The sequence below is a fragment of the Perca fluviatilis genome, chromosome 17, assembly GCF_010015445.1.
Source record: "Perca fluviatilis chromosome 17, GENO_Pfluv_1.0, whole genome shotgun sequence".
NCBI lineage: Eukaryota > Metazoa > Chordata > Actinopteri > Perciformes > Percidae > Perca > Perca fluviatilis.
The window spans coordinates 16,675,421-16,701,543 of NC_053128.1; the positions used below are offsets into that span (position 1 = coordinate 16,675,421).

The 26,123-nt window shown below is 41.7% G+C and overlaps 1 protein-coding gene and 1 pseudogene across 1 annotated transcript; one reads left to right on the forward strand and one right to left on the reverse strand.

The window, feature by feature from the left end:
• Positions 1–3,080, forward strand: part of LOC120545857 — a 42,464-nt pseudogene extending 39,384 nt beyond the window's left edge.
• On the reverse strand, positions 2,854–20,088 carry LOC120545858 (sarcosine dehydrogenase, mitochondrial-like). The gene is made up of 5 exons (XM_039780482.1): positions 19,944–20,088; positions 15,793–15,940; positions 12,129–12,222; positions 9,485–9,527; positions 2,854–2,918 (listed from the first exon to the last, which is right to left on the reverse strand). The coding sequence occupies exons 1-5, from the start codon at positions 20,086–20,088 to the stop codon at positions 2,854–2,856; spliced, it is 495 nt and encodes a 164-aa protein (XP_039636416.1).
• Positions 20,089–26,123: the final 6,035 nt, after the last annotated feature.

Consider the following 26,123-nt stretch of genomic DNA (forward strand, 5'->3'; position numbering starts at 1 on the left):
ACCCTGCAGCCTAATTATAGCCATGATGAGTTTACCAAACCAGAGCCCGTCTACGGAGAGCCTGTTCACTTCCTATTAAGCCCCATTGTACCGAATTTGGTTGCAGTTCCACCAGAGTTCCACCGGGGGCGATCACAGGCAAGTGCAAAACGAATGGGACTCTATGGAGCTAGACGGCTAAATGGGTCTCTTTCGCCTGATTGTCGTTGAGAAATCTCAGATTTGATTGTAGTTTTTGCAAGTTCAACATGGATTATAGATCGAAAGTTGAATGAACGAGTACTTATGTCCTTTTGATTTCTTACAGGTTGAGTCGTTGTTGCCCATAACATGCTAGCATTCTGCTAATGAATGCTGTTTGGTCAGTGAAGGACTGATTACGATCGGAGATCCCGCTTCATGGCATCTGAAGTGGAACCAGAATGTCAGAGCCCGTCTACGTCCGTCTGTGAATATGTCGGCGTGTCATTAAAACATTAGCAAACCAAAACTCTTTCTGGCACGTGTATTGGCAGGGAGAGCCTAACCTGTCAGCTGTGTTGTCGATGCCCCGAGAGAAAAAAGGAATTGACTCAGAGCTTGCCGTAAAGCAGTACCACTGGCCGTATTATTCTAATCTGATCTAATTTTGATAAAATTTGATCTCTAAGCCTGCATTTGACAAAGGTAGTGACTATTATATGTTTTAGTTTTCCAAATGGGGAGATTTAACAATCAGACAAGAATGGGAATTTTTCTATTCTGCAAACTCTGCCAAATTCTACTAAATGGTATTTTCCCAGTTGCATTTCTTTTTCTCCCATTGCATTTAATGTAGTAAATTAGAATAGCTCGCTGCTGCATAAGGTGCTGCTTAAATGGAGTGGAAATAGGGACAGGCTGTAAAATTGGTGCTGTAATAAAAAGTTCTCAGGAGACAGACAAGACAAAACCGTAGCAGCTGAGCTTCACAAAGCAAAAAAACTGGCCACTGGCTCTCTTAAATAACTCATGTTCTGTCAGTAACCTTAAATAATCTTCAGTGCTCTTTGTTGAACATAAAACATGGTGAACTGCTGGTGTGTTTGTGCTTGATCCTGCAGGGTGACGTCCTCATAACAAAGTGTACTTATAACACAGGAGACAGCCTGCAGTGGTGAGCAGCACACTATTTTTATATTGCTAAAGTTCACCTTGAGCACTGTTAACAGCAACAGCATAAATATCTTGAGTAATGCCTGCTCTAATGTCTCTCCTCCATCCATCTTCCTCCTTCATATTCCCTTCATTCTCATAATCCTTCCATCTCTCCCCCTTTAATACCTACATCTGTTCTTTGTATATATCTACACCTTCCTCTATCTCCATCCAAATCTCTCTCTGTCCTCAGGGAGGCTTTGGCATCATGGAAGAAATGTGTGTTAACTACATTCACTACTACCCTCGAACTAAGCTGGAGCTCTGCAAGAGCCACGTTGACCCAGGATACCTGCAGAAATACTTTAACTTCATTAACAGGTAGCACACACACAAACCATCTCTCTCTCCCTCAAATCATTTGCTTGTCCCCTTTGTCCTTTATTCTTTCTTTTTCATTTTTCATTTTCCATTTTCCTCTCCATCTTCCTGGTGTGACTAAGCAATTTTTGCTTTCAGCATTCACCCCTTCCCCCCTTTGTCCTTCGCTCCCGGGATCCAGTTTTTTTATACTTCTTTTAATCTCAAAGACCAGATGCTTTGTACTTTAAAGTGAAACTGTGTTCTCCCAACGCCAATTCTAACTGCTTTTTTTTTTCAATCTCTCCCTCCTTTCTCAATCTCACTCTGCCTTCCTTTTATCGACTTTCCTTCAACCTCTCTCTCTCCGTCCCTCCATCCTGCCCCCCTTTCAGGTTTCACAGAAATGACCAATGTGTGTGTGGTGAGGTGGGTGTGACGGAGCAGTATTCTCAACTACAGTGGGACGCATTCACCACAGAAGTGCTGGACTCCCTTTATAATACAGCCCCCATCTCCATGCACTGCAACCAGTCGAATGCACGCCTCTTTCCTGTAAGCCCCTCTCTCTCTCTCTCTCTCTCTCTCTCTCTCTCTCTCTCTCTCACACACACACACACACACACACACACACACACACACACTTCAATAATGTGTAGAGGCCTTTTTTTTAATCAGAAAAAAACTTCCTCCTTGATGGGTAACAGGAAACAAATTCCAGTAGTGTTTGGGTAAAAACATCAAAAGCACATCTTAGCACATCAGGATCATGAAAGGAAACATACTGCTAGATCTCTCCATACACAGATGCTGTCAACCAAATTAATTTTCATTCATTTATTTCATTCAACTACAAAACTGGCATGTGTTCCATTAATGGTGCCACCACTGGAAGGCAGTTGAAAGACTTTGGCAACTGCAACAAAGACAATTGAAAACCACACTTTTCTGATGCAGACAATTAACTTGCAGTACTGCAAGTGGCAAAATACTAATGAGAAATTAATAATTTCACACAAAAACACTGCTCATGTTGGGGAACTGGACCTTGTGAAAAGATTGGGAAGCAGCCTTTTCACAGCCTTAAAGCTATGTGCCATAAACAATACACTCAAGACCATAAAGAGACAGTCTTGAGTGTATTTTTGCTGACAGGTTGGATATACAGTAACAATTGTGCAGTTACCTTATAAAACCTGCAGTCTAAATATCAAGGATGCTACCAGTTTCTTTGCCAAACAACCCATCTTGTTACCAACATAATAAATCTGTTTCTACAGGGAGAGTGGGACAAACAGCCTGTACCGGTGGTTACTTCCATCCTTGAAAAACCTCGCTACCCCTGTGAGGGAGGAGCACTTTCCACCAGCCGCCCCCTTACACCCCCGATCTGAGCCAGGGGGCACCACGGCATGCTTCAGCCCGACGAGAGGGGACCCAACCTGAGGAAAGTTAAAGAAGCTCCGGTTACTTTGCAGAATTTACCCTGGTTTCATCTGTTTGGGGATAGATGATATCCTCTGGGTTTCCTGAGCCCCAGTGAAATGATATGCCTACAGTATATATTCAGTTTCTGTGTTATTATCGTTACATACAAATTAATGATAATCCTATTCATTTATTGTTTTAAAGCACTGGACATTAAAAGTGGGATTGAAATCTAACAAAAAAGTGTGACAAACTAATTGGTGCTGGGGACAAAAATGTTAACTACTTTAAAAGTAAATTAATATTTTTTACTACTCCACATAAAATAAATAAAATAACTTTAATTTTCATTCATCATTTTTATACTTTAACATTGTAATTTCCACTCTCTTTCGCTACATGCCTGTGTGCCTTCGCATTATTTTTTTGTGCATTAAATAATAAATGACAACAATGTTGGCAGTTAAACAGGAATTTATTGAGACACAAATTGCAAATTGCAGATAAAATGAGTCTGGCTAACATTACGTTTACAATTGTACTGGCCATTTTTGATATTTGAACTGGTCAAACAATTCTCTTAAGACATTTTTTGCATTTAAGAATCAACTTCACCTGCTTTCTATCATCAAGACTTTGTGCAATATTTGCATCACACTACGAAAGGAAGAGGAATTCTATAAACTGATAAAACACTATCACTACTGTTCCAATACCACAATATGTCCACAGGTTGTTGTTTTCTTCTAATTCTTTCTGTTTCACATTTCCCATATAAATCCTGTTAAACCGTAACCTAAGCCACTACTGAGAACAACCATTTCAATGATTAATGGCCTTCTGGGCTGAATCAATGAAACCACATTAGTAAATATTTTGTGCTGAACATGCAGCAACACACATCTGAGAGGTAGTAGCCATACATACAAATGGATTCTACTACTTTAACACACTTTCCTTGGCTGCTGTACACACTGTGTGTGTGTGTTGTGTGTGTGTGTGTGTGTGTCTGTGTGATGAGCTTTGGGTTTAGTTTGGCCAGAACTGTGTTGGTGTCAGTAGATCTAAATACAGGCGGTAAATATGATTACAATCAAATTCGATGTTTCAAAACAACAATTCCATTTTGTAGTTAGGTTGTAGACACTTACTTCAACACAAATAATTATCAAAACATGCTGCACCTACCTGCATTTAGGACATGAATCAGCTATCAAGGTGCTAAACTGGTGATTTCTCTTTTTGCTGTTTAAGTCACGGTTTTCCTTTCAGAAATATTTGACATGAGTTGTCAACAAAGAAACCAGAAGCTATCTAGCTAGCAAACATATTAGCAGTTTTACACACAGTGTATACATGTAAATACACCATACATTATCAATGAGTCAGAAAATTGTCAAATTAAGACCTGTCCCAAGGAACCTATAAGGACTTGGCTAATTGATTCAGCATAGTTTGATTATAATTACACAAATAATACAATACAGTCCTGCCATACACACTCCTGAATCAAGTTCATAATTTGAATTGAAATTAAGTTGTAAGAGACCAAGGCGTTGTTTAATGTGCTGTTGCAGAATGCCTCCTGCAGATGCTTCCCCCTGCTGGGACAGCCTTAGTGTGAAGCAGATGTAAAGTATAGTTAGTTTAATTCAACAGCAAAACAACACTACATGAGAGCTCTTAAGAATGCCTGAATTGGTAGAGAAGTCTTATAAATTAACAATGCATGTGTTTAAAAAACAAAACTGAGAGAATTGAGTTTGCAGCGACAGCAGTTTAACCCGCAGAGCACAGCAACAGCGGGACGGATCAGAAAACAAAGGGGTTATCTGTAACAGCTGCTTTCTGATAACTCTTGTCTTTTTTCGCCAGCAGTGTTTTTGTCCCTGACTGGTACACTGTGCCTCAGGTTTTTTTTCTCCCTTTCCCTCCAACTCTGATACAAGCAAGTGAAACTCTGTTTTTAGTCATTATTATCAGCACAAACATCAGTCACTGTAATCAGACTCAAACTGCCAGAAAGCCAGTGTATAGATTGAGAATAATTGTATCCCTTAATACAGTCCTCATTGCCTCATAGGATGAAATTAGAAATGAAATATTACAGCACTACATCATAATATAATATAGTGCACTATAAGGACAAAATCTGAATTTATGACTTCACTCTAATATTAGCTTACCTAATTATGGCTTACAGGGGTTAACTTTTTAGCATAATAAGTACAAAATAATTGACAATTTAGTTTTTTTTTGCCCTATTATCAGTACTTTGGGTACAAAAGCAGCAGCTCTCTTTGCTTCATATAAAACATTACCATCATACCTATAATCTTGTTAATAAATAGTCCTTAGGTTCCCGGTTATGCTGCTAGTTCTTTATAAAGATGGATTACGATTTCCTGAGTTATCTTCTAGTGTTATAGACATTCTGAATTAGTTTGATTTGACTGTTGTTTGTTTGAAAAGAGCAAAGATTGTTCCATTAAGTTTCTATTTCTAAAACTAAACATTGATAAAGATTCTGCTGTTATTTGAGTACTTAAGATCAATCCAGGAGACGCAGGCTTAAATAAATAAAAAAAATAATACTAGGTCTTATGGCATGTTAAAAGTATGGCCATTTGATTGAATTGTAAACTTTCACTGCATTCAGCAGCATCAACATCACATGTACGGATGATTTGCCAGCATCCCATTAAATGGGAATTAAAAGTAAAGTAAAATTACAACTCTGCATGCACAGTGCATTCTCCCATCACATGTGCAGCCCACGCTGCTGCACTGTCTGAGCTAAAGGACTACATGCTTTCATCTATCTATCTATAAATTGCAGGAATGTCTGTCTGTCTGTGTGTGTGTGTGTGTGTGTGTGTGTGTGTGTGTGTGTGTGTGTGTGTGTGTGTTAAGCAAATATCTCTCGAACCGTTAGTCCGATGGATTTCAAACTTGACAGGTGTCTTGCTATGGGCACGAGTAAGTACAGTGCCAAGTTTGACGTTGTTTGGATAAGAAACGCAGAATATATCGTCGGTAAAAGAAGCACACATTGGCTTTTGCTGCTCTAGCTGCTGAGTGAGCAGGACCAGAGACAGATAAAGAGCAGCAGAGCTTTGGCAGCTAAAATGTGAGATACACCCACAGACCCACAAACACGTGCAAAGTAGCACTACGTTAACAATCAAACAACACAAGACGTCTCTCTCTGTCTCTGTCTCTCTCTCTCTCACTCTCTCTCTCTGTCTCTCTCTGTCTGCATGTGGGTGCGCATGCACACACACACACAAACGGTCCGGTTCTGGTGGTTGATGAACGCAGATATGTGCTGATTAGCTCTCATAACGGGCAAGGTGGGTAATGCATTGCCATGAGTCCATGAGGCTAATGTCTGATTACTCCACATTGTCATTGTGATATTTTGTGATTACATTCTGATTCTGTCAGGTAAATATAGTAGTACAATGTCTTCCTCTGATGTAGAAGTAGCCTACACTGTAAGTCAGTAGTAGGGTATACAGGGGAGGTGCATATGAAGTGGTTTGGCGTCCTTCTGTAAGTAATTTTGGGGTACAATTTGGTTTTGAAGAATTCTACAAGCAGCAATACCACAGGCCAATCAATCGGCCCGTTCCAAACAGACACATTTTCATTACATTATTTCAGTTCATTCTTCATTGCAAAACATTTCTTTTATAAATTATTAAGTTATAAATTCGTGGGCTGGCACACAGCTGGGCTCGTTCGAGGTGAGCCAGGTCTGCGCAGAATCGATCACTGGCAATTGCCGCCCAATGCATGCCGGTTAAATTTGTGTCTGACTTGATCCCGACTTGCTCTGACGTCATGCACACGTGGGCAACAATAACCTCACAAGATCAAGGCGGCCGCAGGTTTGAGTGCAGCGCAGTTGCTTTTCACCAAGGGGGTAAGCGAGCGTCTGGCAAGCGTAGCTCCTATGGCGCCATTTTGATGCTAACAAGCACTCACCCCCGTTAGCATCCCATTGACTGCCATTCATTTTGAAGTCACTTTGACAGCGAATAACTTTACATCTGAAGCATTTAAAGACTCTATTTGTCCATTGTTTATTTCTAAAGAAACACAACGATGTATAAAAGCCTCCATTACCTTGTATCTCATGTTATGGCTCCGTAGCAGACGTTTTTGTAAAAATAGGCTAAAGATTGTGTCATAACCACGCGACTTACTGTCGCATAGTAGAGGAATTACCGTATAGCACAGGAGAAACTCGCAGGCACTTTCGACTTACATTAGCTGTTTAAGTTTAATTACGAATGTTAACTAGCATGTTAGTGCTGGGAAACGCCTGCCTCTTGGCTGATCTAACAGCTGATTGGTTCAGAATCGACTCAACAGGATGACATTTTAGTGATTCACTTTTTAATGATTTTGAATTGGAGGGATTTTAACTGCTATTTAATTCATTACATTTATATAGCATTTATATAACTAACCACATGTGTGGCTGATAGTTACATTTAGAAGTCAGAGAGACTAAATCTGTTCAGATTACAGATCATCTACACTGTGTTGTTAATTAAAATCAGCAACAGATCACATGTAGAGCATTTTGACAGCTACTCTGTCATAATAACAACAACTGGAGACTTGTGTATAAGGTAATATATGGGTCTGATAACATTTTATTGAATCGGACCAAACAGGATGTGAGTGTTTCTATGACTTCCTTTTCAGACTGAAGGCTGCTGGTAAACGGCTGTAAACTGTCCGACTTGACAGCAGATTTTTGTCACAATCCCCGGCTGCTGTCGCCTGCTCTCGTTCACTTTACAGGCGAGGCGCAGTTCATCTCAAACGAGCCTAATGTCTGCCAGCGGCAAGCCACGCCCACCTCTGAGTGATCCAATCAAATACGAGGAACCTGATTTAAATCCCTTTTGTAATTATACACTGCTCGATAAGTTATTTTTATAAATTAGTTGTTCACTTTAAACTATAAGTTTAAAGCCCACATTGTCTGCTTACATATTCAAAGTACCTTTCCCCATTAGTTAACTTGCTAGCTCGCTGGCACATTTCACTTTGTATGTATTTGACAAGTCAATAGATTATGTCTGCTTATGATATGGTAAAAGGTTTGTTTCTATCTGCATATGACATGGTAAATACACATACGCAGATAAATACAGGCTGAGCAAACAACCCCTATATATCCATTTTATTCCCGTTCCTATGGAAAGTTTCCATTTAATAGTAATTTTGAAACCCTAGTTGCTGCTCTCTCAGCCTCATTCTCTGACCAGCATGAAAAGGAGAGAGTGGAGGGAATTTACATTTTGGGAGATGATGAGACGATGGAGATTTAAAATGAGATGACCAATGCACACTTCTTGTGAAAATAGTGTCCCCAGCTTGCATAGCACTCCGGAAGTGACAATTTCACGACGTTCATATCTGACAGAAGAGAAGGGCGCAGGAGTCATGAAACGCTGAAAGCAATCCATTTACTCATGAGTCAATGTAAGCTCCCTTGTAACCCAGAAAGCTAATTTTCACTGACCGACTCCCCTTTCCCTCCCTGCAGCTCTCCCACTGATCTGTCACTCTTTCGTTCACACACATACACAGAGCTCGCTCTCTCATCACCACTTAGTTTTTACTACTTCCATGTTGAAGAAAGAAGAGGCAACAGTAGTGTGATCAAAGGCTCTATTCAACCAGCAACATTATCATAAGAGGAGTTGTGTGTTTGATTATCAGTTGGCAAAACTTTATTTCCAAAGAATGTGTTTGAGGTCTAATTTATTCATATCTCCTCCACCTGATCTAACAACACAGGCAAGGGGTGTGTGGTTGGAAGCCAGCAGCAAGCCACGCCCACACAATCCAATCAAATGCGAGGAACCAATTTAAATCCCTTTTTGTAATTACACCCTGCCCACATATTTCACTTCATTTAAAAATATGCCAGATTACAGAAATTAGTGATGTAATTGTAGGGAATGTAATACTGAGTGACAGGAGACTAGATCCCTCAGACCTGTCTCTGTCTGTATCTCTGTGTGTGTGTGTGTGTGTGTGTGTGTGTGTGTGTGTGTGTGTGTGTGTGTGTGTGTGTGTGTGTGTGTGTGTGTGTGTGTGTGTGTGTGTGTGTGTGTGTGTGTGTGTGACTGAGTACAGGCACAAGTATGGCAGCTTGCTCCTCTACATGCCTCTCTCCATCTCTCTAAGCCTCCCCTCTCTCGTCCAGGTGCGAGCTATGCGTCTGTCATTTGTCGGAGAGCTCGGCTGGGAGCTGCACATTCCCAAAGACTCTTGCCTTCCAGTCTACCATGCTGTCATGGCTGCTGGAGCAAAGCACGGCATCATCAACTCAGGCTACAGGGCCATCGACTCACTCAGCATAGAGAAAGGTAACTTTGAATAAGAGGTCATGAATAACTAACTCTCAAATACAAATCCAGCTCAGATAGAGCTTTCTTTTGATGCCTCTTATTTTTAATATATTTCTCTTTCCCTGTTTATCAGGGTACAGACATTGGCACCCTGACCTTCGCCCAGATGACACACCCTTGAAATCGGGGCTCGGCTTCACCTGCAAACTGAAGAGCTCGATCCCGTTCCAGGGCCGTGATAGGCTGGAGAAACAGAAGGAGGAGGGGCTGAGGAGGCGTATCGTCTGCTTTACCATTGATGAGTCATTAAAGCCTGCGATTATTAGTCAGAATGAAATTAATGAAATGGTCCTTACTGTACAACAACAAAAATAGAATATCATATTACATTTTAGAAGACACAAAAAACTACATATTTTTTTAACACACACACACACACACACACACACACACACACACACACACACACACACACACACACACACACACACACAGGTTTGTGGCACTATCTTTGTGGGGACCCGTCATTGACATAATGCATTCCCTAGCCCCTTACCCTAACCTTAACCATCACAACTAAATGCCTAACCTTAACCCTTACCCTAACCCTCACCCTAACCATAACCGAATTCTATCCCTAATCCTAAAACCAAGTCTTAACCCTCAATTGGCCCTTTAAAGTTGTGGGGTCCAGCATTTTGGCCCCACAAAGCTGTCGGGACCCCACAAGTATACTGGACTCCCGGTTGTTGGACCCCACAAATATAGTTAAACAAGAACACACACACACACACACACACTCAATGCCTCAAGTAATTTCTACAGTAATTGGATGTGGGACATTTGTTAGCTGCAAAATAACCCTGTCAGTGCTAGGTAAATTAAATAATACTTTCATGCAAATCACAGGCAGTTGACTGAAACTGGTTTATTATTTTAAAGGTTCAGTCAACAAAGATTGTAGTGTGTGTGTGTGTGTGTGTGTGTGTGTGTGTGTGTGTGTGTGTGTGTGTGTGTGTGTGTGTGTGTGTGTGTGTGTGTGTGTGTGTATATGGGACAGACGGCATGTCTCAAGGCGTCCTTGTGACTTACTTAGATATCAAGTCTGTCCACACCTTTTTTGTTTTTCTCTACCTCTTTCTGCCTTCTATCTTGTTCTACTTCTTCCCCTGAGGTCTAACAACTCAAAAGAAAGTTAATGCGCTTTTGTTTACAAGCACAGAGAAAATCATATATTTATACTTGGCTGTCTTTTTCAGTCAGTTTTCAAACAATACTGCTGTAAGGTAATGTAGCCTCAGCCTCTCAGTCTGACCTCCACACCGTTACTGGCCTCAGATCAAGAAGAGCTTGTTTTAACAGCTCATGCAGCGACACATATGTCCACACACTGGCTCTGTCTTGGTTGCTCTTGCATGAATTATACAACTATCTGGTGATTGCAGTCAGCATCTTTTAAAACCTTTCAAAAATTTTTTTTTCTTTTTTTTTTGGGGTGTTGCTTGTGCTGTGTTCTAGCTGGTTGCTGGCCTCGTCCGGGTGGCACAGCTGCGAGAACAGAGCTCTCTCTCTAACTCTCTGCCCTCTGCTACCCTCATAGCTCAATTGACTCTCTCTCTCTCTCTCTCTCTCTCTCTCTCTCTCTCTTAACTTGCCAGTTGAAGTGAGTGTGCTGGCATGCGTGTTATGTCATGAATTCATGTTTATATGCATTTTTGTACTTGTGTCTGTGCCTGATTTGAGTGACAGTGTGCATAAGGCATGCATGTATTTCTGTGTGTTTAAGTTTGTCACCTGTGTATCTGGTGGAGTGTGTGTTGTGAATAAGCGTGGGCTGACATGTACTGTCCTCTCCACAGTTACATGGGGTACATATGGGTCCCAGAGTGGTCCCTGGCTGGCCAGATGGCCTGGGTGTCACAGCACTGACTGGGGAAACTGTTGGAGAGAGTTTTATCCAAATGTACTCACTAGTTTCCTTTCCTTTTTTTCCTCTAGCTTTCCCTCTTCTTTCACATGAATAATTTTGCATTCTGACCATTCTGCTATTTGTCAACTTGGGTGTTTTTCTATCATTGTTTCTATTGTGACTTTAATGGCCTGAAAGATACAGGAAAATCGGCATTAGTCGATGCCCCAAACCATACCACTACAAGATGGACAGACTCTACTTGAAGTTAATTTTTCCACAGCTGCAGTTCAGTAGTTCAGTACAGCGGCTCCAGGGATTTTTTAGACTTTCTGTGTTTACTTGCAATTTGAAAGAGAAGTTTTTGAGATATTTTCTAATAAATTAATTTTTTTTTAAATTTTTTTAAAGCAGTGCCCTATTCTACACTGTTCTTGCTGCATTTTTCAAAATCTCTACATTAGAAGTGTTGAGTAAAATATTTTCATGCCCATTATTCATAATGGACGAAATAATGAGAAACACCCAGGTTTATAAATATTTTCCCTTTTTTCTCCTTGCCTACTTTCAGTATGCCTCAATTTTCATGTTTGTTTTTTTGTACATTTCCCTTCTTTCAGCCTCTAATGCCCCGTTTCTACCTACTTCCATCTCTATTCTGCTGTCTCTGTCCCTTCACTCACTCCTTTACTCCTCCTCCATCATTTCAAACTCTTAACCCCCATCAATCTCTCTCGTTTCTGCTGTTTACTAGCTTTTCTCTCTTCAGCAGCAGCACACTCCGTTTCTTTAAGGTGAAGTGTGTGTGTGTGTGTGTGTGTGTGTGTGTGTGTGTGTGTGTGTGTGTGTGTGTGTGTGTGTGTGTGTGTGTGTGTGTGTGTGTGTGTGTGTGTGTATGTGGGTGTGTGTGTATGTGTGTGTGTGTGTGTGCTCACCTGATGCCCTGCTGTGTTGACAACCTTGTGGGTAGAGAAGGGGAAAGCTTCATTGTTCAGGTCTGTGTCCAACACCTCCTGAAGCACCTCTCGACTGCACATGAAGAGAAAACACAGGAACAGTGTCAGTCAGTCAATATCATAGACTGTTAATATACAGTCTATGGTCAATATATTGTATTTTACACTTGCACTTGCAGCTGTGCAACTGGTATGGTGAAATATACTTAATCTGCATGCTTTTTAAATTATCAGATTTTATTTGACTAAAATCTGAAATATTTCAAAAAAACATTACTACAAAACTACATGATGTGCTTGTTATATTTGCTGTAGAAATGTACCATCTCTCCTCCCACAAACACACACACACACACAATAAAATCAATATTACATAGATGAGTCAAAAGAAAAAAAAAAGGACTAAGTTTAGCTTTTCTTGGTACTTGTGTGTTAGTGAGTGGGCAGGTATATGCCTTTTCTGGGAGATATTTTTGTAACAATGTGGAAGGAAGCCAGGGTTGAAGATATCTGGGGAAGGGATTCAGGTTACGTGATTATGTGCTGCGCTTGTTTGTGTGCATCTGTGTGGGTGTCATTTTTTGTAAAAAAGCAGTCAATGTGGTCATGGAAATGGGTGTATGGTCATATGTGAATAAAACATTCTTGCATATATGCATGAATGTGCTAGTATGATGCACAGGCTCATATTTTCTTCAGGCTGTCCTCCAATTTCTGTCCTCCCTTAAGCAACGCTTTGCTCACTGAACTCCCAAGCTCAAGAGCAAGGCCAATCAGCTATATATAATCAGTGAACAACTCTGTTAGTGTATATATATATATATATATATATATATATATAAATAAAAAAGTGTGTGTGTGTGGTGGGAGTCTTGCAACCACCAATTTGTTTCTCTGGCACTTAACTGAGGCTCTCAGCTGCGTGGATCCGAGGATGCATGCTTACACAGACACAGAGCTCTCTTGCAGGATATTACATACTTTCATAATTATAAATAAGGTTCATAATTACAAAACAAACGATTGAGCACCAGTTTCCCCCTTTAAAGCGTGTTGCCAAGCTGTGTGACAGAAAAACTGCAAGTCTAGAGACTCCCCCCTCTCAGGAGAACTGGAATGAGACATCTCGATTTTCTGCAATTCCTCATTTGTGGCAGTAAAATAGGGAGGAGCTGAGAATCAATACAGATGCTAATGTTGTTTATGTTATTGACACGCACACAAGGAAACATCCACAAATGCAAACACTCACACAGGCTGTGCTTTGGATGTTCAGGAAAACTCACACACATATATATATATATTAGGCTACTGCTGCTAGTGACGTGCTGGGTTCTGGTTTGACGTAAGCAATAAAAGCAAGAGGAATAGAAAAGTCTGAAAATGGGGAAGAGGACACTGACAATAGGCGATTTAGCATAAAGGGAAGATTGGAGACAGAGAAAGAGCCGGATAAGATCTATTAAGACATTAGGACTGAGAGAAAAGAAACTTAGGAGAACAGAAGATGAGAAAAAGCCTGAAGGAGAAGAAATCGACACAGCCCTGGTGCCGCTAATGAGAGGGAAGAACAAAGACGCAGGGCGGTGAGGTGGCGGGGAGAGGACGTGAGAGGGGACGAAAAAGATAGATTAGGGATTTCAGAGAATAAGATCAGGAAATGGTAAAAGGTGGCCCGACATGCTCTGAGTGAAAAACAAAAGGAAAACTGTAGGAACCCATCCCATGTCCAAATGTGCAGTACCATTTTCGCCTGTGCAGTTCACGATTTATCATCCTGAGAAAAGTAATTAAATTCATTTCCTCCACAAGACTGGAGTTTAAGGAAGGAAATCTATCACAACTTAATCCCAGGTTGCCCTTCTTAATGGATCTAAAATCTGCAAGCTGCCAGTCTGTGTTATCGCCCTCCATCTGAGCCCTCCAATGACACATACCGGTCACAAAATATTGCATAGCTGCTAAACAGAGTTTTGACATTTAGGGCCCTATCTTGCACTCAGCGCAATTGCCTTTGTACACCGACGCATGTATCATTCCTATTTTGCACCCGACGCACAGCGGACTTTTCCCTCCACAGATGCACGTCAGTAAATTAGGGAATGAATTTGCGCTCCAGGGGGCGGTTCAGCGAAAAGAGGAGGCGTGTTCCAGCGCAAACGTTCCCTAGCGCTATTTTGCAGTTTCAGAAAACAATTCCGCCACTGACCAGGAAAAACCTGGTCTAAAGTCAGTGGCGCTAGTCTAAAGTCAGTGGCACGTTATTCAGATGCTTGGCCATAATGTAGCGTGTGCACAACGCGCATACACTTTGCTTCTCTCATCTAAGCGGACGCAGCAGTTCCCATTTTTGCAAACCATACATAATTACAAAGAAAAATATTACTGAAAATGCGCTTCATGTGTTTGGATAGATCAGGAGGCACTTTACAGTACAGTCCTCAAAAAGTCGCAGCATTCTTTGTGGCTTGTTGTGTTTTACATAACATTTCCATGAATCATGGATGTGTTGATGACATTAATGAGGAAATATTAGAGAACTTAAGGAGACGTGATGTTGAACTACGGCGGGATTGGACACTCCGGCGGAATCTGGTCCGGGACGCGCTCCTGGTGGAGCGGGTGGACGGAGATGGAGTGGGGGGAGGAGGAAGCAGCACAACAGGAGCAGATGGTGCGTTTGGAGGCCCACGCTCCATGGGTGCAGCAATCCTCTCCAGACTTGAGGAGATGTGCCCGAGAGGCCGCAGCAACATCGCCACACAGCTAAGACGGGCATTTACTACTTTGCCGCATCCCGGACAGCTCCCGCTGGCGTGCGCCAGGCAAATCCGCCGTCATAATAGCAATCCGCCATGGAACAAGCGCGCCTGCTCTTAAAGGGAATGAGAGATGATGCTCTGATTGGTTATTTTCACGTTACGCCCAAACCACACCTAGCTACTTCAGACCAACCCATTTAAGATTTGCGTCGGACGCAAGAGTCATTTATCCCGCCGGTATAATAGCAACAAGGGCCCTTAGTCCTTTAAGGCCATTACTGCAGTGTTTACACTCGGGAGCCATCTTGGCAGACAGCGCCGGTGTAGAGATAGAATTCTATAGGATTATCTTTTATTAATAATATCATGTTGAGCTTTTAGAGAAAAGTAGAGTTTACAGTTGAGAGGCCCTACATATTATCACCAGTCTCTACTATAAGGTTTTAATTCATGTTAGCATGGCTAAAAGAACGACTAAACCCAAAACCGAAGGTTCACTTGGAATCAGGTCCATACAGGCTAAAACAATAGAACTTTGCAGGGTTCACAGCATCATGAAACAGCCAATGGCTACATTATACTGCAGAATTGCCCTCTGAGGTCCCCACTTCTGTCTTCTGTTTCTTAATCAACCTCCGTCCCTTTACTCTCTCACCTCTTATGCATTTGGCCAAGTCTTAAAAATAGGCCCCTAACCGGCTCTCCTCTTATCGATTACACAGCTTGTCTTTTCAGGTTCCTCACCTCTTGTGTCCAGGATGTGAATCATAACCTGTCTTTTTTTTACCTTTTTTATCTACTTCTGCTCTCCACCGCTCTCTGCCCTCACATTATGTCCTTTTTCTCACCTGAATATATAAATCCCTCTTTTCTTCCCCTACCTTTTGGGTCCCTGTATGCTGATCATCCCCATGTCCTCAGAGTGGTCTGTCAGCTGGCAGTGGAAGCCTCGGTCCTGAAGAACTGTTCTGATGTGGTTCCAGTTGTGTTCTGCTACACCGCCTCCAATGGCCAGGTAGTATGCATCACCTGGAGCAAAGACGGGAAAGGAAAATAAATAAACAGTGATTAAGGGGAGTATGACAGAAACAGTGAGAGATGGAACATCAGACAAATACAACAACTGACAGAAGAAGAACGGCAAATAAGATATGATAGCTACATCAAAATACAACAGAAGATAGAATGATACGTAGAATAATAAAATGCGGAATAATACAGATATACAGTATTAACAGATACCGGGAGACAGATAAATAAATAGAAGAGAGCTAAATAATAATACGTCCAAAATAAGATACAACACAATGATATATCCGCAACAGATACAATACAACAGTTAAAGTGACAGAACACAACAGTGATGGAATGATAAATAGAAGAATGGAAAAGAGAGAGAGCAATAGATGTATCAGTATAGCAGATAGATATGAAACACGCACGCACACATTATCTTCGAATTATAATTATTGTCTTTTCAATGTTCATTGTTTTGTAACAAGGTTATCTTGACACCTATGAATGAATGTGATTAGATAATAATGAGTCAGTGGTCATTTTGAGAGAGAGAGAGAGAGAGAGAGAGAGAGAGAGAGAGATAGAGAGAGATAGATAGATAGAGATAGATAGATAGATAGATAGATAGATAGATAGATAGATAGATAGATAGATAGATAGATAGATATACAGGCCAAAAGTTTGGACACACCTTCTCATTCAATGCGTTTCCGTTATTTTCATGACTATTTACATTGTAGATTCTCACTGAAGGCATCAAAACTATGAATGAACACATATGGAATTATGTACTTAACAAAAAAGTGTGAAATAACTGAAAACATGTCTTATATTCTAGTTTCTTCAAAGTAGCCACCCTTTGCTCTGATTACTGCTTTGCACACTCTTGGCATTCTCTTGCTGAGCTTCAAGAGGTAGTCCCCTGAAATGGTTTTCCAACAGTCTCGAAGGAGTTCCCAGAGATGCTTAGCACTTGTTGGCCCTTTTGCCTTCACTCTGCGGTCCAGCTCACCCCAAACCATCTCGACTGGGTTCAGGTCCGGTGACTGTGGAGGCCAGGTCATCTGGTGCAGCACTCCATCACTCTCCTTCTTGGTCAAATAGCCCTTACACAGCCTGGAGGTGTGTTTGGGGTCATTGTCCTGTTGAAAAATAAATGATGGTCCAACTAAACGCAAACCGGATGGGATGGCATGTCGCTGCAGGATGCTGTGGTAGCCATGCTGTTTCAGTATGCCTTCAATTTTGAATAAATCCCCAACAGTGTCACCAGTCCATTCCTTGTGTTTCTTGGCCCAAACAAATCTCTTCTGATTGTTGCCTCTCCTTAGCAGTGGTTTCCTAGCAGCTATTTGACCATGAAGGCCTGATTCGCGCAGTCTCCTCTTAACAGTTGTTCTAGAGATGTGTCTGCTGCTAGAACTCTGTGTGGCATTCATCTGGTCTCTAATCTGAGCTGCTGTTAACTTGCGATTTCTGAGGCTGGTGACTCAGATGAACTTATCCTCAGCAGCAGAGGTGACTCTTGGGGCCCTATTTTAACGATCTGAAACGCAAGTATGAAACGCAAAACGCAAGTAGCTTTGTGGGCGGATCTCGGGCGCTGTTGCTATTATACCGGCGGGATAAATGACTCTTGCGCCCGACGCAAATCTAAAATGGGTTGGTCTGAAGTAGCTAGGTGTGGTTTGGGCGTAACGTGCAATAAACCAATCAGAGAGTCATCTCACATTCCCTTTAAGAGCAGGCGCGCTCGTTCCATGGCAGATTGCTATTATGACGGTGGATTTGCCTGGCGCACGCCAGCGGGAGCTGCCGATGCGAGATGCGGCAAAGTAATAAATGCCCGTCTTAGCCGGGTGGCGATGTTGCTGCGGCCCCTCGGGCGCATCTCCTCAAGTCTGGAGAGGATTGCTGCAGCCATGGAGCGTGGGCCTCCAAACGCACCACCTGCACCTGTTGTGCCCCTTCCTCCTCCCCCACTCCATCTCCATCCACCCGCTCCATCAGGAGCACATCGCGCATTACTCCCGGACCAGATCCCGCCGTAGTTCAACATCACGTCTCCTTAAGTCCTCTAATATTTCCTCATTTATGTCATCAACACATCCATGATTCATGGAAATGTTGTGTAAATCACAACAAGCCACAAAGAATGCTGCGACTTTTTGAGGACTGTACTGTAAAGTGCCTCCTGACCTATCCAAACACCTGAAGCGCATTTTCAGTAATATTTTCCTTTGTAATTATGTTGGTTTGCAAAAATGGGAACTGCTGCATCCATTTAGATGAGAGAAGCAAAGTATATGCGCGTTGTGCACACGCTACATTATGGCCAAGCATGCGCCCCTAAAATAGCATCTGAATAACGCGCTACTGACTTTAGACTAGCGCCACTGACTTTAGACCAGGTTTTTCCTGGTCAGTGGCGGAATTGTTTTCTGAAACTGCAGAATAGCACCAAGTAACGTTTGCGCCGGAACACGCCTCCTCTTTTCGCTGAATCGCCCCCGGGGGCGCAAATACATTCCCTAATTAACCGACGTGCGTCTGTGGAGGGAAAAGTCCGCTGTGCGTCGGGTGCAAAATAGGAATGATACATGCGTCGGTGTACAAAGGCAATTGCGCTGAGTGCAAGATAGGGCCCTTGGTCTTCCTTTCCTGGGGTGGTCCTCATGTGAGCCAGTTTCGTTGTAGCGCTTGATGGTTGACTGCACTTGGGGACACATTCAAAGTTTTCGCAATTTTCCGGACTGACTGACCTTCATTTGTTAAAGTAATGATGGCCACTCGTTTCTCTTTACTTAGCTGACTGGTTCTTGTCATAATATGAATTCTAACAGTTGTCCAATAGGGCTGTCGGCTGTGTATCAACCTGACTTCTGCACAACACAACTGATGGTCCCAACCTCATTAATAAGGAAACAAATTCCACTAATTAACCCTGACAAGGCACACCTGTGAAGTGAAAACTATTTCAGGTGACTACCTCATGAAGCTCATTGAGAGAACACCAAGGGTTTGCAGCGCTATCAAAAAAGCAAAGGGTGGCTACTTTGAGGAATCTAAAATATAAGACATGTTTTCAGTTATTTCACACTTTTTTGTTAAGTACATAATTCCACATGTGTTCATTCATAGTTTTGATGCCTTCAGTGAGAATCTACAATGTAAATAGTCATGAAAATAAAGGAAACGCATTGAATGAGAAGGTGTGTCCAAACTTTTGGCCTGTACTGTATATATTTCCTTCCTGTGGGTATATGCCTGAGGAAGACCTGTAATTGGTCGAAATGTCGGTAATAAAATTAAAGGGAGCTGTGCTACCAATGTGTGGGTACTCCCTGAAGTGCAATGAATCCTACATTTGCCCCATAATGCAACCAAAAGCATCTTTCTGTTAGACCCTTCCTGCCTGGTTAAAGTCCACAAAACCCTCACCTCCTATTTATTAACACGAGAGACATTATACAACTCTTTTTACAAGCTAAGTGCTTCCCATGGCTAGTAAAGTGACTTTCATTTGGAGTTCCTTTTTAATTGGTGGTAATACTGGGAGTCCAACAATCCCACACTAAGAGGCTTAAACCTAAAAGATATACAGTATATGTTACCGCATTCTTCAGAACTTGATGTCAGTTTATGAAAGGACATCACTATCCTGTTCAGCAGGGAAACCAGTCGGTAGATGAAGTAGGAATGTGGGGAAAGTGCAAAAAGATAGAGTATTTGGAGTTCTGCCCATTTTCACATCTGTACGCACCTGTCACTGCAGAAAAAAGGCACAGCTGTCGGTTAGCTGATTTTGAAAAGTTACAAAAATATCCTTTAAGAGACTATATACTGGCATTTAGTATTGGTGGTATTTGAGATGTTGTGGAAGTGTGGACTGTTTTGATTAAATGTTGGCAGTCCTACTATCTGCCCTCTTCATTCTGTCAATCTTTTCTCCCATCTGTCTGTGTATATGTGTGTGTATAAATGTGTGTGCATGTTCCTGCTGCAGCAGACTGACCTGGCTTTTTGTTGACATCAGCAGTGAACAGCCAATCAGCCGCCTTCTTGGCATCTGGTCCAGAGAGATAGAACTTTCCAAAGTAGGACATGTCAAAGACTGCCACACCGTGTCTACATGTGAGGCACTCATTCTTAATCTGCATTTAACAAAAAACACACACATCCAATTAATACAGACCTCGACTTGTAAACATGACATTTCTAAGAAGACTGTATATATTTAGAGCTAGATACTTGAACGAAACATTCATTACAATGGGTATTGACATTAAGGTTGGTAATTCTCCCCTTTTGGTGTGTCCTCTGAGCTTCTGTGTTAGTTTTGGTATGCACTTCATGCACCATAAACCTCACTGACTGTTCATTCATCACTCTCAGTTGTTCATGATTGTTATTTGTTGTTATCGTATTTCCCATGACAACATACTGTATGTTCCCTTTGATCATGGGAGCCTTCAAAGTGTTTTGGCCCATAGTTGTTTGACAAAACAGAAAGTTTCATTCATTTAATAACATTGTTCTATTGAATAACACACTGAAAGACACTAAAATGTGCCGTAGAGCTGAGAGGAACTCTCAAGGATGTTGATAATAATTCTTTTCAGTTTCATCACTAGAAAGCAAACCCCTTTCACATTACACACAGTCATTTGATCCACTGTTATTTAAAAACAACAATGATGTTGATGATGAAGTGCAACTTTTCACCCAGTATAATACAACATGATGGGCAACAAATTAACTAGCCTAGCCTACATATCAAATATTAATCTAAAATGGTAGGAAGTGATGGCCAAACTATTTTTTTAAGCACAAACTGTTGCAAATATGGTACACTTGTTAATTCTTTATTTCTTGACCACTGTTAAAATAAGATATTCCAGCGCTCCCCATCATCCTTGTTAGAATTGACAGTCGCCCACAGTTAGTAGGTATGTTCTGCTATGCTCTCCTCCTAGCAGGCAACCAGCGGTCTCTTGCCAAACCTTCCCACACCAAGCTATATTTACCATCTGTGCAACTGAGATGGAGAAAACGTGTGAGCAGCAGTTTCAGAGATGGCCTGTTTGTGCTCTGAAATAATCTTGTATTGCCTCCTAAAAGTAGACAGTCTCATTATTTTCACAGGGAAAACTTCCTTGGCTGATCAAACTCCTTAAGCACCTCTTAGCCATAATACATGGCGTTATGATAAGGAGCAAGCGCTAGTATCGTGAACAAAAGCTCATTTAAAAATAATGTTATTTCTTCTTCACTCTGCCACCCCTTTATTCATCTGAGACTCTCCAACAGTAGGAAGGCTAGTTGCTAGGTGATGGCCCTCGACGAGTGATTAGCAGGGGTCTAATGAGCTTGCAGCCGAGGGTTGGACCGACCCAGTCTCACAGGGACTGTGCTCTCCTTCGAGCTACAGTCTGTCTACCTGAGAGCAGTTATTTGTGTCTTTTAAGTGCTCTGTACTGTAGCTGGCTAGTATAAAATCTGGTGCCATAATTATCCCAAACAGAACATGAGAAAACCTGATCCTGCACTTGTGATGCAAATTTAAGTATTTTTTGCTGGCAGGAGAAAGCTGTAATAGTAAGAAATTAAGTCTTAATGGAACAGAGTTGTACAACAGGATACTAAATCTGCCACAGCTGCCTGAAAATAACACTGCATGCTGATACAAATTATTGAGCCTTATATGTTTTATATTAGATAAAGGATTTTATTTTAAAGTGATATCCATAATGAAAATGACTCAGTGAAAGTTAAAGGCTATTTAAACATTTAAAAGTGAACTATTATGCTCTTCCATATTTCCTGTCATAGCATTAATGTTATAATTTCGGATTTTCATGTTAAACGTGGCCAGAGCTTCAACTAATGAGATAATCATTTCAGAGAAACGTTCAGATTTCCAACTTTTACTCTCGGCTCGGTGTCGCCGTCCTTCTCTGGCATTCCCTGATTGGTCATCTGCTTCAGGTAGGCAGGACTGTAGTGTTTTATTTATTTATTTTTATTTTTTTAAGCTACTGCTGTGTTAACATTGTCGCATGTAGCCATGGGCATCAGTTTGCTTTTAAATGTGCTTGGGACAGAGACACATTCGGAAGTGCATTTTCAGAAGTGCTGGGTTGATTTCTTTTTTCTCTTTTGCGCAGGTCATGTTTTGAAAGACGCTGTCCTGTAGCTTACTAATGTAAATTAATAAAAATTTATACAAAAATGTGAATATGTCCGACATGTTTTATGAAGAAGAAAGGCTTTAGTTTTCAAAAAGCATTAGACATATGACCCACTATGTTCTGCTTCACGTATCCATTTACCATGTTGACAATGTGACATGACATGACATCAGACTCAGAGAGAGGAGCAGCGCAGGATAAAAAAAAAAAAACACTTCTGGAGTAGCCTACTTTTGGTACATTGAATAACTGTGGAAAGAGTTGCTTCTGACGTTTCAATGCAAACACAATCCTCTTGAATGGAGAGAATGATTCCTACAGATCAGGTGAAGTTTCAATTCAACTCCGAAAAAAAAAAAGCATTTCAAAACGGAATCTGACAATCCCTTGAGAAAGACAAAAACTAAGCAGAAGTCCCTGGCTCCTTGGAGATGTGTAGGGGAAAAAAGTTTATCCGAAGTTAGAGCGCAAGTGATCGGTGTTGAAGTGCGAGCAGGCGGCTGAGCCTAGGCACTGTCCCGTGGAATAACGGTGCAGGCAGAACGGCTGTGTCTGTGCCTGCCCTGTGGGGATAGAGATTTTTGTGGATTTGTTGACATCTGTCGCTGAAGAATTATATGTGTTATGAACTTATTAACTAAATTGAGCTCAAGGTTTTGTGGTGGGTACAAAATGACTCATGACGAAATCTGATAGGTACGCGTACACACTGTCCCCACCGAAATCGACGCTTATGCATGTAGCTACATGCTAACAGCAGTGAAAGATGTAATCTTGGCTCCCAATGTTGTTAATTTTTCCCCATTTTCGGGTCACACTACTGTTGAAACATGTCCGGTTATGTAGTCTATGGTTGCAGCCCGGTCTCACGGCAGTTCATGTAAATGTCAACGTTATTCTTAATCTATTGATACGTTTTCACGGAGACGTTTTTGTCGGTTTTTACGTGGTGGACAACACGAAAATGTGAAGTAATGAATCTCAACGGGAAGCATATTTTGTGGCCACTGCACGAAAATGGTACGGAGTAATATAAAAAGCTGAAAATCCGCGTAGGGACGTCGGTCGGGGTGGTGGATGGGTCAAACAACACAGGACTTTCACCCAGGCGAGCGGGGATCGTGTCCCGCGTGTGCCGTTTTGTCAGGCGTGTTACTGTGGCGCGTCTCCAGGCGTTTAAGGCGCCCTTTCCCTGTAAGGTTTTTCCTAAACCCAACCTCCGCCATCCCGTTATTGTGGCGGGCCCCCAGCGGGGCGCGTCCCCAGCGGGCCGCCTCGCGGGCGACTCCCGGCTTATGGAGCTTCGTGGCGTTTTGTCCCGCTTGTTACTGTGGCGCGTCTCCCGGCGTTTAAGGCGCCCTTTCCCCGTAAGGTTTTTCCTAAACCCAACCTCCGCCATCCCGTTATTGTGGCGCGTCCCCCCGGCGCGCGTCCTGCGCCCCACTCGCGGGGCGACTCCCGGCTTATGGAGCTTCGTGGCGTTTTGTCCCGCTTGTTACTGTGGCGCGTCTCCCGGCGTTTAAGGCGCCCTTTCCCTGTAATGTTTTTCCTAAACCCAACCTCCGCCATCCCGTTATTGTGGCGCGTCCCCAGCGGGCCGCCTGGCGGGCGCCTCCAAGCTTATAGAGCTTCCTTTTCGGCCGCCTCCCGGCGTCCTTTCCCCGAGAAAATAACGTGATATTTACACGTAAAAAACGAGAAAAACGTCTCTGTGAACACGTATCAATAGATTAAGAATAACGTTGACATTTACACGAACTGCCATGAGACCGGGTTGATGGTTCAGATAACTTTATCTATGATTTTTTACGGTAGAAAGTGCTGCCATATTCTATAACTGTGCACTGCTAAATATAGTAGCTACGTGCTAACGCTAGGGAATCCTGTAATCTTGGCTGCCAATGTTGTTTATTTCGCCCCAATTTCGGGTCACACTGGTGATGAAATGTGTCCGGTTGTGTCATATTTGGTTTATAAGCCTTTATTGGTGTTTTTCAATCCTGCTGTATACTCCGTTGAAGCCGGACACTGACTGTACGGCGAAAACAACAACAGGAGCGAGATGCGGACTGCTGACTGCTGACCAAACAGAGCAGTCTGGGCTTTTTCTGGAGGGGGGCTTAAAGAGACAGGCGCTCTAACAGAGCGTCTCAGAAAGAGGGTGAATACAGATGCTGCAGCCATGGTCAGTATGAGAAAAATAAAGTGTTTTTGGAACATTAAAGCATGTAAACATGTTCTAGTACAAACAAAATACAAGTATGAACCTAAAAATGTTATATAATAGATCACCTTTAAGGCTGAAGTCCCAAATTCCAAGCAGTATAATAACATTTGTGAGGAGAAATCATCAAACAGCACCTGGATTTGCTGATCAAGAGGGTGAATTTGATAAAACTGCTTTTCTGGAGAGTTGATGCAGATAGTGGCATGATATGCTGCTGATGTGTGGTCTTTAGGAAGAAATGCGCGGGTGTATGACGTGCATCATACGTCACTTGAGTGTTGCTCTTAAGACAGGTGGATCTCTCTTTTTGAAACCTAGGAATAATAAATTTAATTTAACACTGATATTTGCATTATGCTATGAAGTAAAGCTCATGTTTTTTGTTTTTTTTAATGATTTTTATCAAACAATACCTTGATCTTTTTTTGTAAAGAGCAGATTAGTTCAAACTGATTTTAGCTGTCAATTATCCATGGTAATTCCCTTCAAGTATTGAAGTATTTGCATTATAAAATGTATTTTTTAAGATATTTGTGTTTTAGAGGTTTTTTTTCATTCTATTTCCTACTTTTTTGTGATCAAAATAATAAATCAGATAGTAATAAATCCAAACAAGTACACAAGTAAATTTTTCTTTTTACACATTCATTATGAGGACGCAAGCTACTAAAAATGTGTGTCTTTGCTCATTCTGTACAACATCTTAAAAAATGCCCTTTCAGGAAATCTGGTTAAATACAAACTACATTGACAACATTGCTAATGCAATTTGTGTGACAGTAATCTGTTCTGAAAGAATGCCTGCATGTGTGAGCGGGGGTAGAAATCGCAACAGTTAAAAGGTAAATGAAGTCTGAAACAGGAAAGCAATGCTAAGTGGGCCATTAATGCATAAAATATGGTGACGGGGCCCATTACCCATTAAGAGTTTGTGTCGGGCTTAGGGGAGAAAGGAAGCTGAAAGACATCCGAGACCAGGCTACCGGAGCTAAGTGTATCATTTAAAGTCATGTTGGCAAGGATTGCATTAATAAGCTGCTGCTGGGGATAAGTTATTCTGCTAACTGCAGTCTGCCTGATCCTGAATCAGCTTTTTACCTCCAGATCTGAGCAGAAAAGACATGAGGTGACAGAGAGAGGGAGACAGGGAGATAAACACACTGTAAGTACTGAGAGAGATGATGTCAGAGTATCACCAGTACTTCAAGACAAGCTTGGCAAAATATTCAATGACAGACATGAAAGCACACATTGTTCTATATTCCTATTTGATTTGTAGCATCAGCAACTGAAGTGAACTCAATTATATATCTACTCCACACATTCATGCACACATAGATGTTGATGCCTTCCCAGACTGGGGTTTCAGCAGCACAGTTTATATAATGATTTCGCCACATTATTGTCTCAATTATCCAATCAGATGCTGCTGTTACAGAGGTCAGCAGAGATAAATAAACAGCAGCACCTCTTTTTCTCTCACACAAAATACAGACTGGAACAAGAACAAAGTCCGTGGAAACTACAGGAAGAAAGAGAGGGAGAAACAGACATTAAGTATGAATAGTATAAATAGAAGAGGAAATTGTGTTGGGGGAGGTTGTAAAAAAGAGAGAATACCAGATGAGAGACATACTAGTGAAGGCCGTGGGTGGATGCATGACAAAAAACAGAAAACGAAGCGGAAGAAGTGAGTCATACAACCTAAATATAGGAAGTGATCAAAGATGACTGGTCAGGTTGCATGGCAGTGGAGATGTTCCTGTGACTATAGGCT

Coding starts and splice junctions, on each gene's coding strand:
- LOC120545858 (XM_039780482.1), bottom strand. CDS start 20,088: ATGCAGATTAAGAATGAGTGCCTCACATGTAGACACGGTGTGGCAGTC. Junction 15,941..19,943: donor TGATGTCAACAAAAAGCCAG/GTCAGTCTGCTG, acceptor TCTTTGCTCCAG/GTGATGCATACTACCTGGCC. Junction 12,223..15,792: donor AGCATACAGGGACCCAAAAG/GTAGGGGAAGAA, acceptor CTTCATGTGCAG/TCGAGAGGTGCTTCAGGAGG.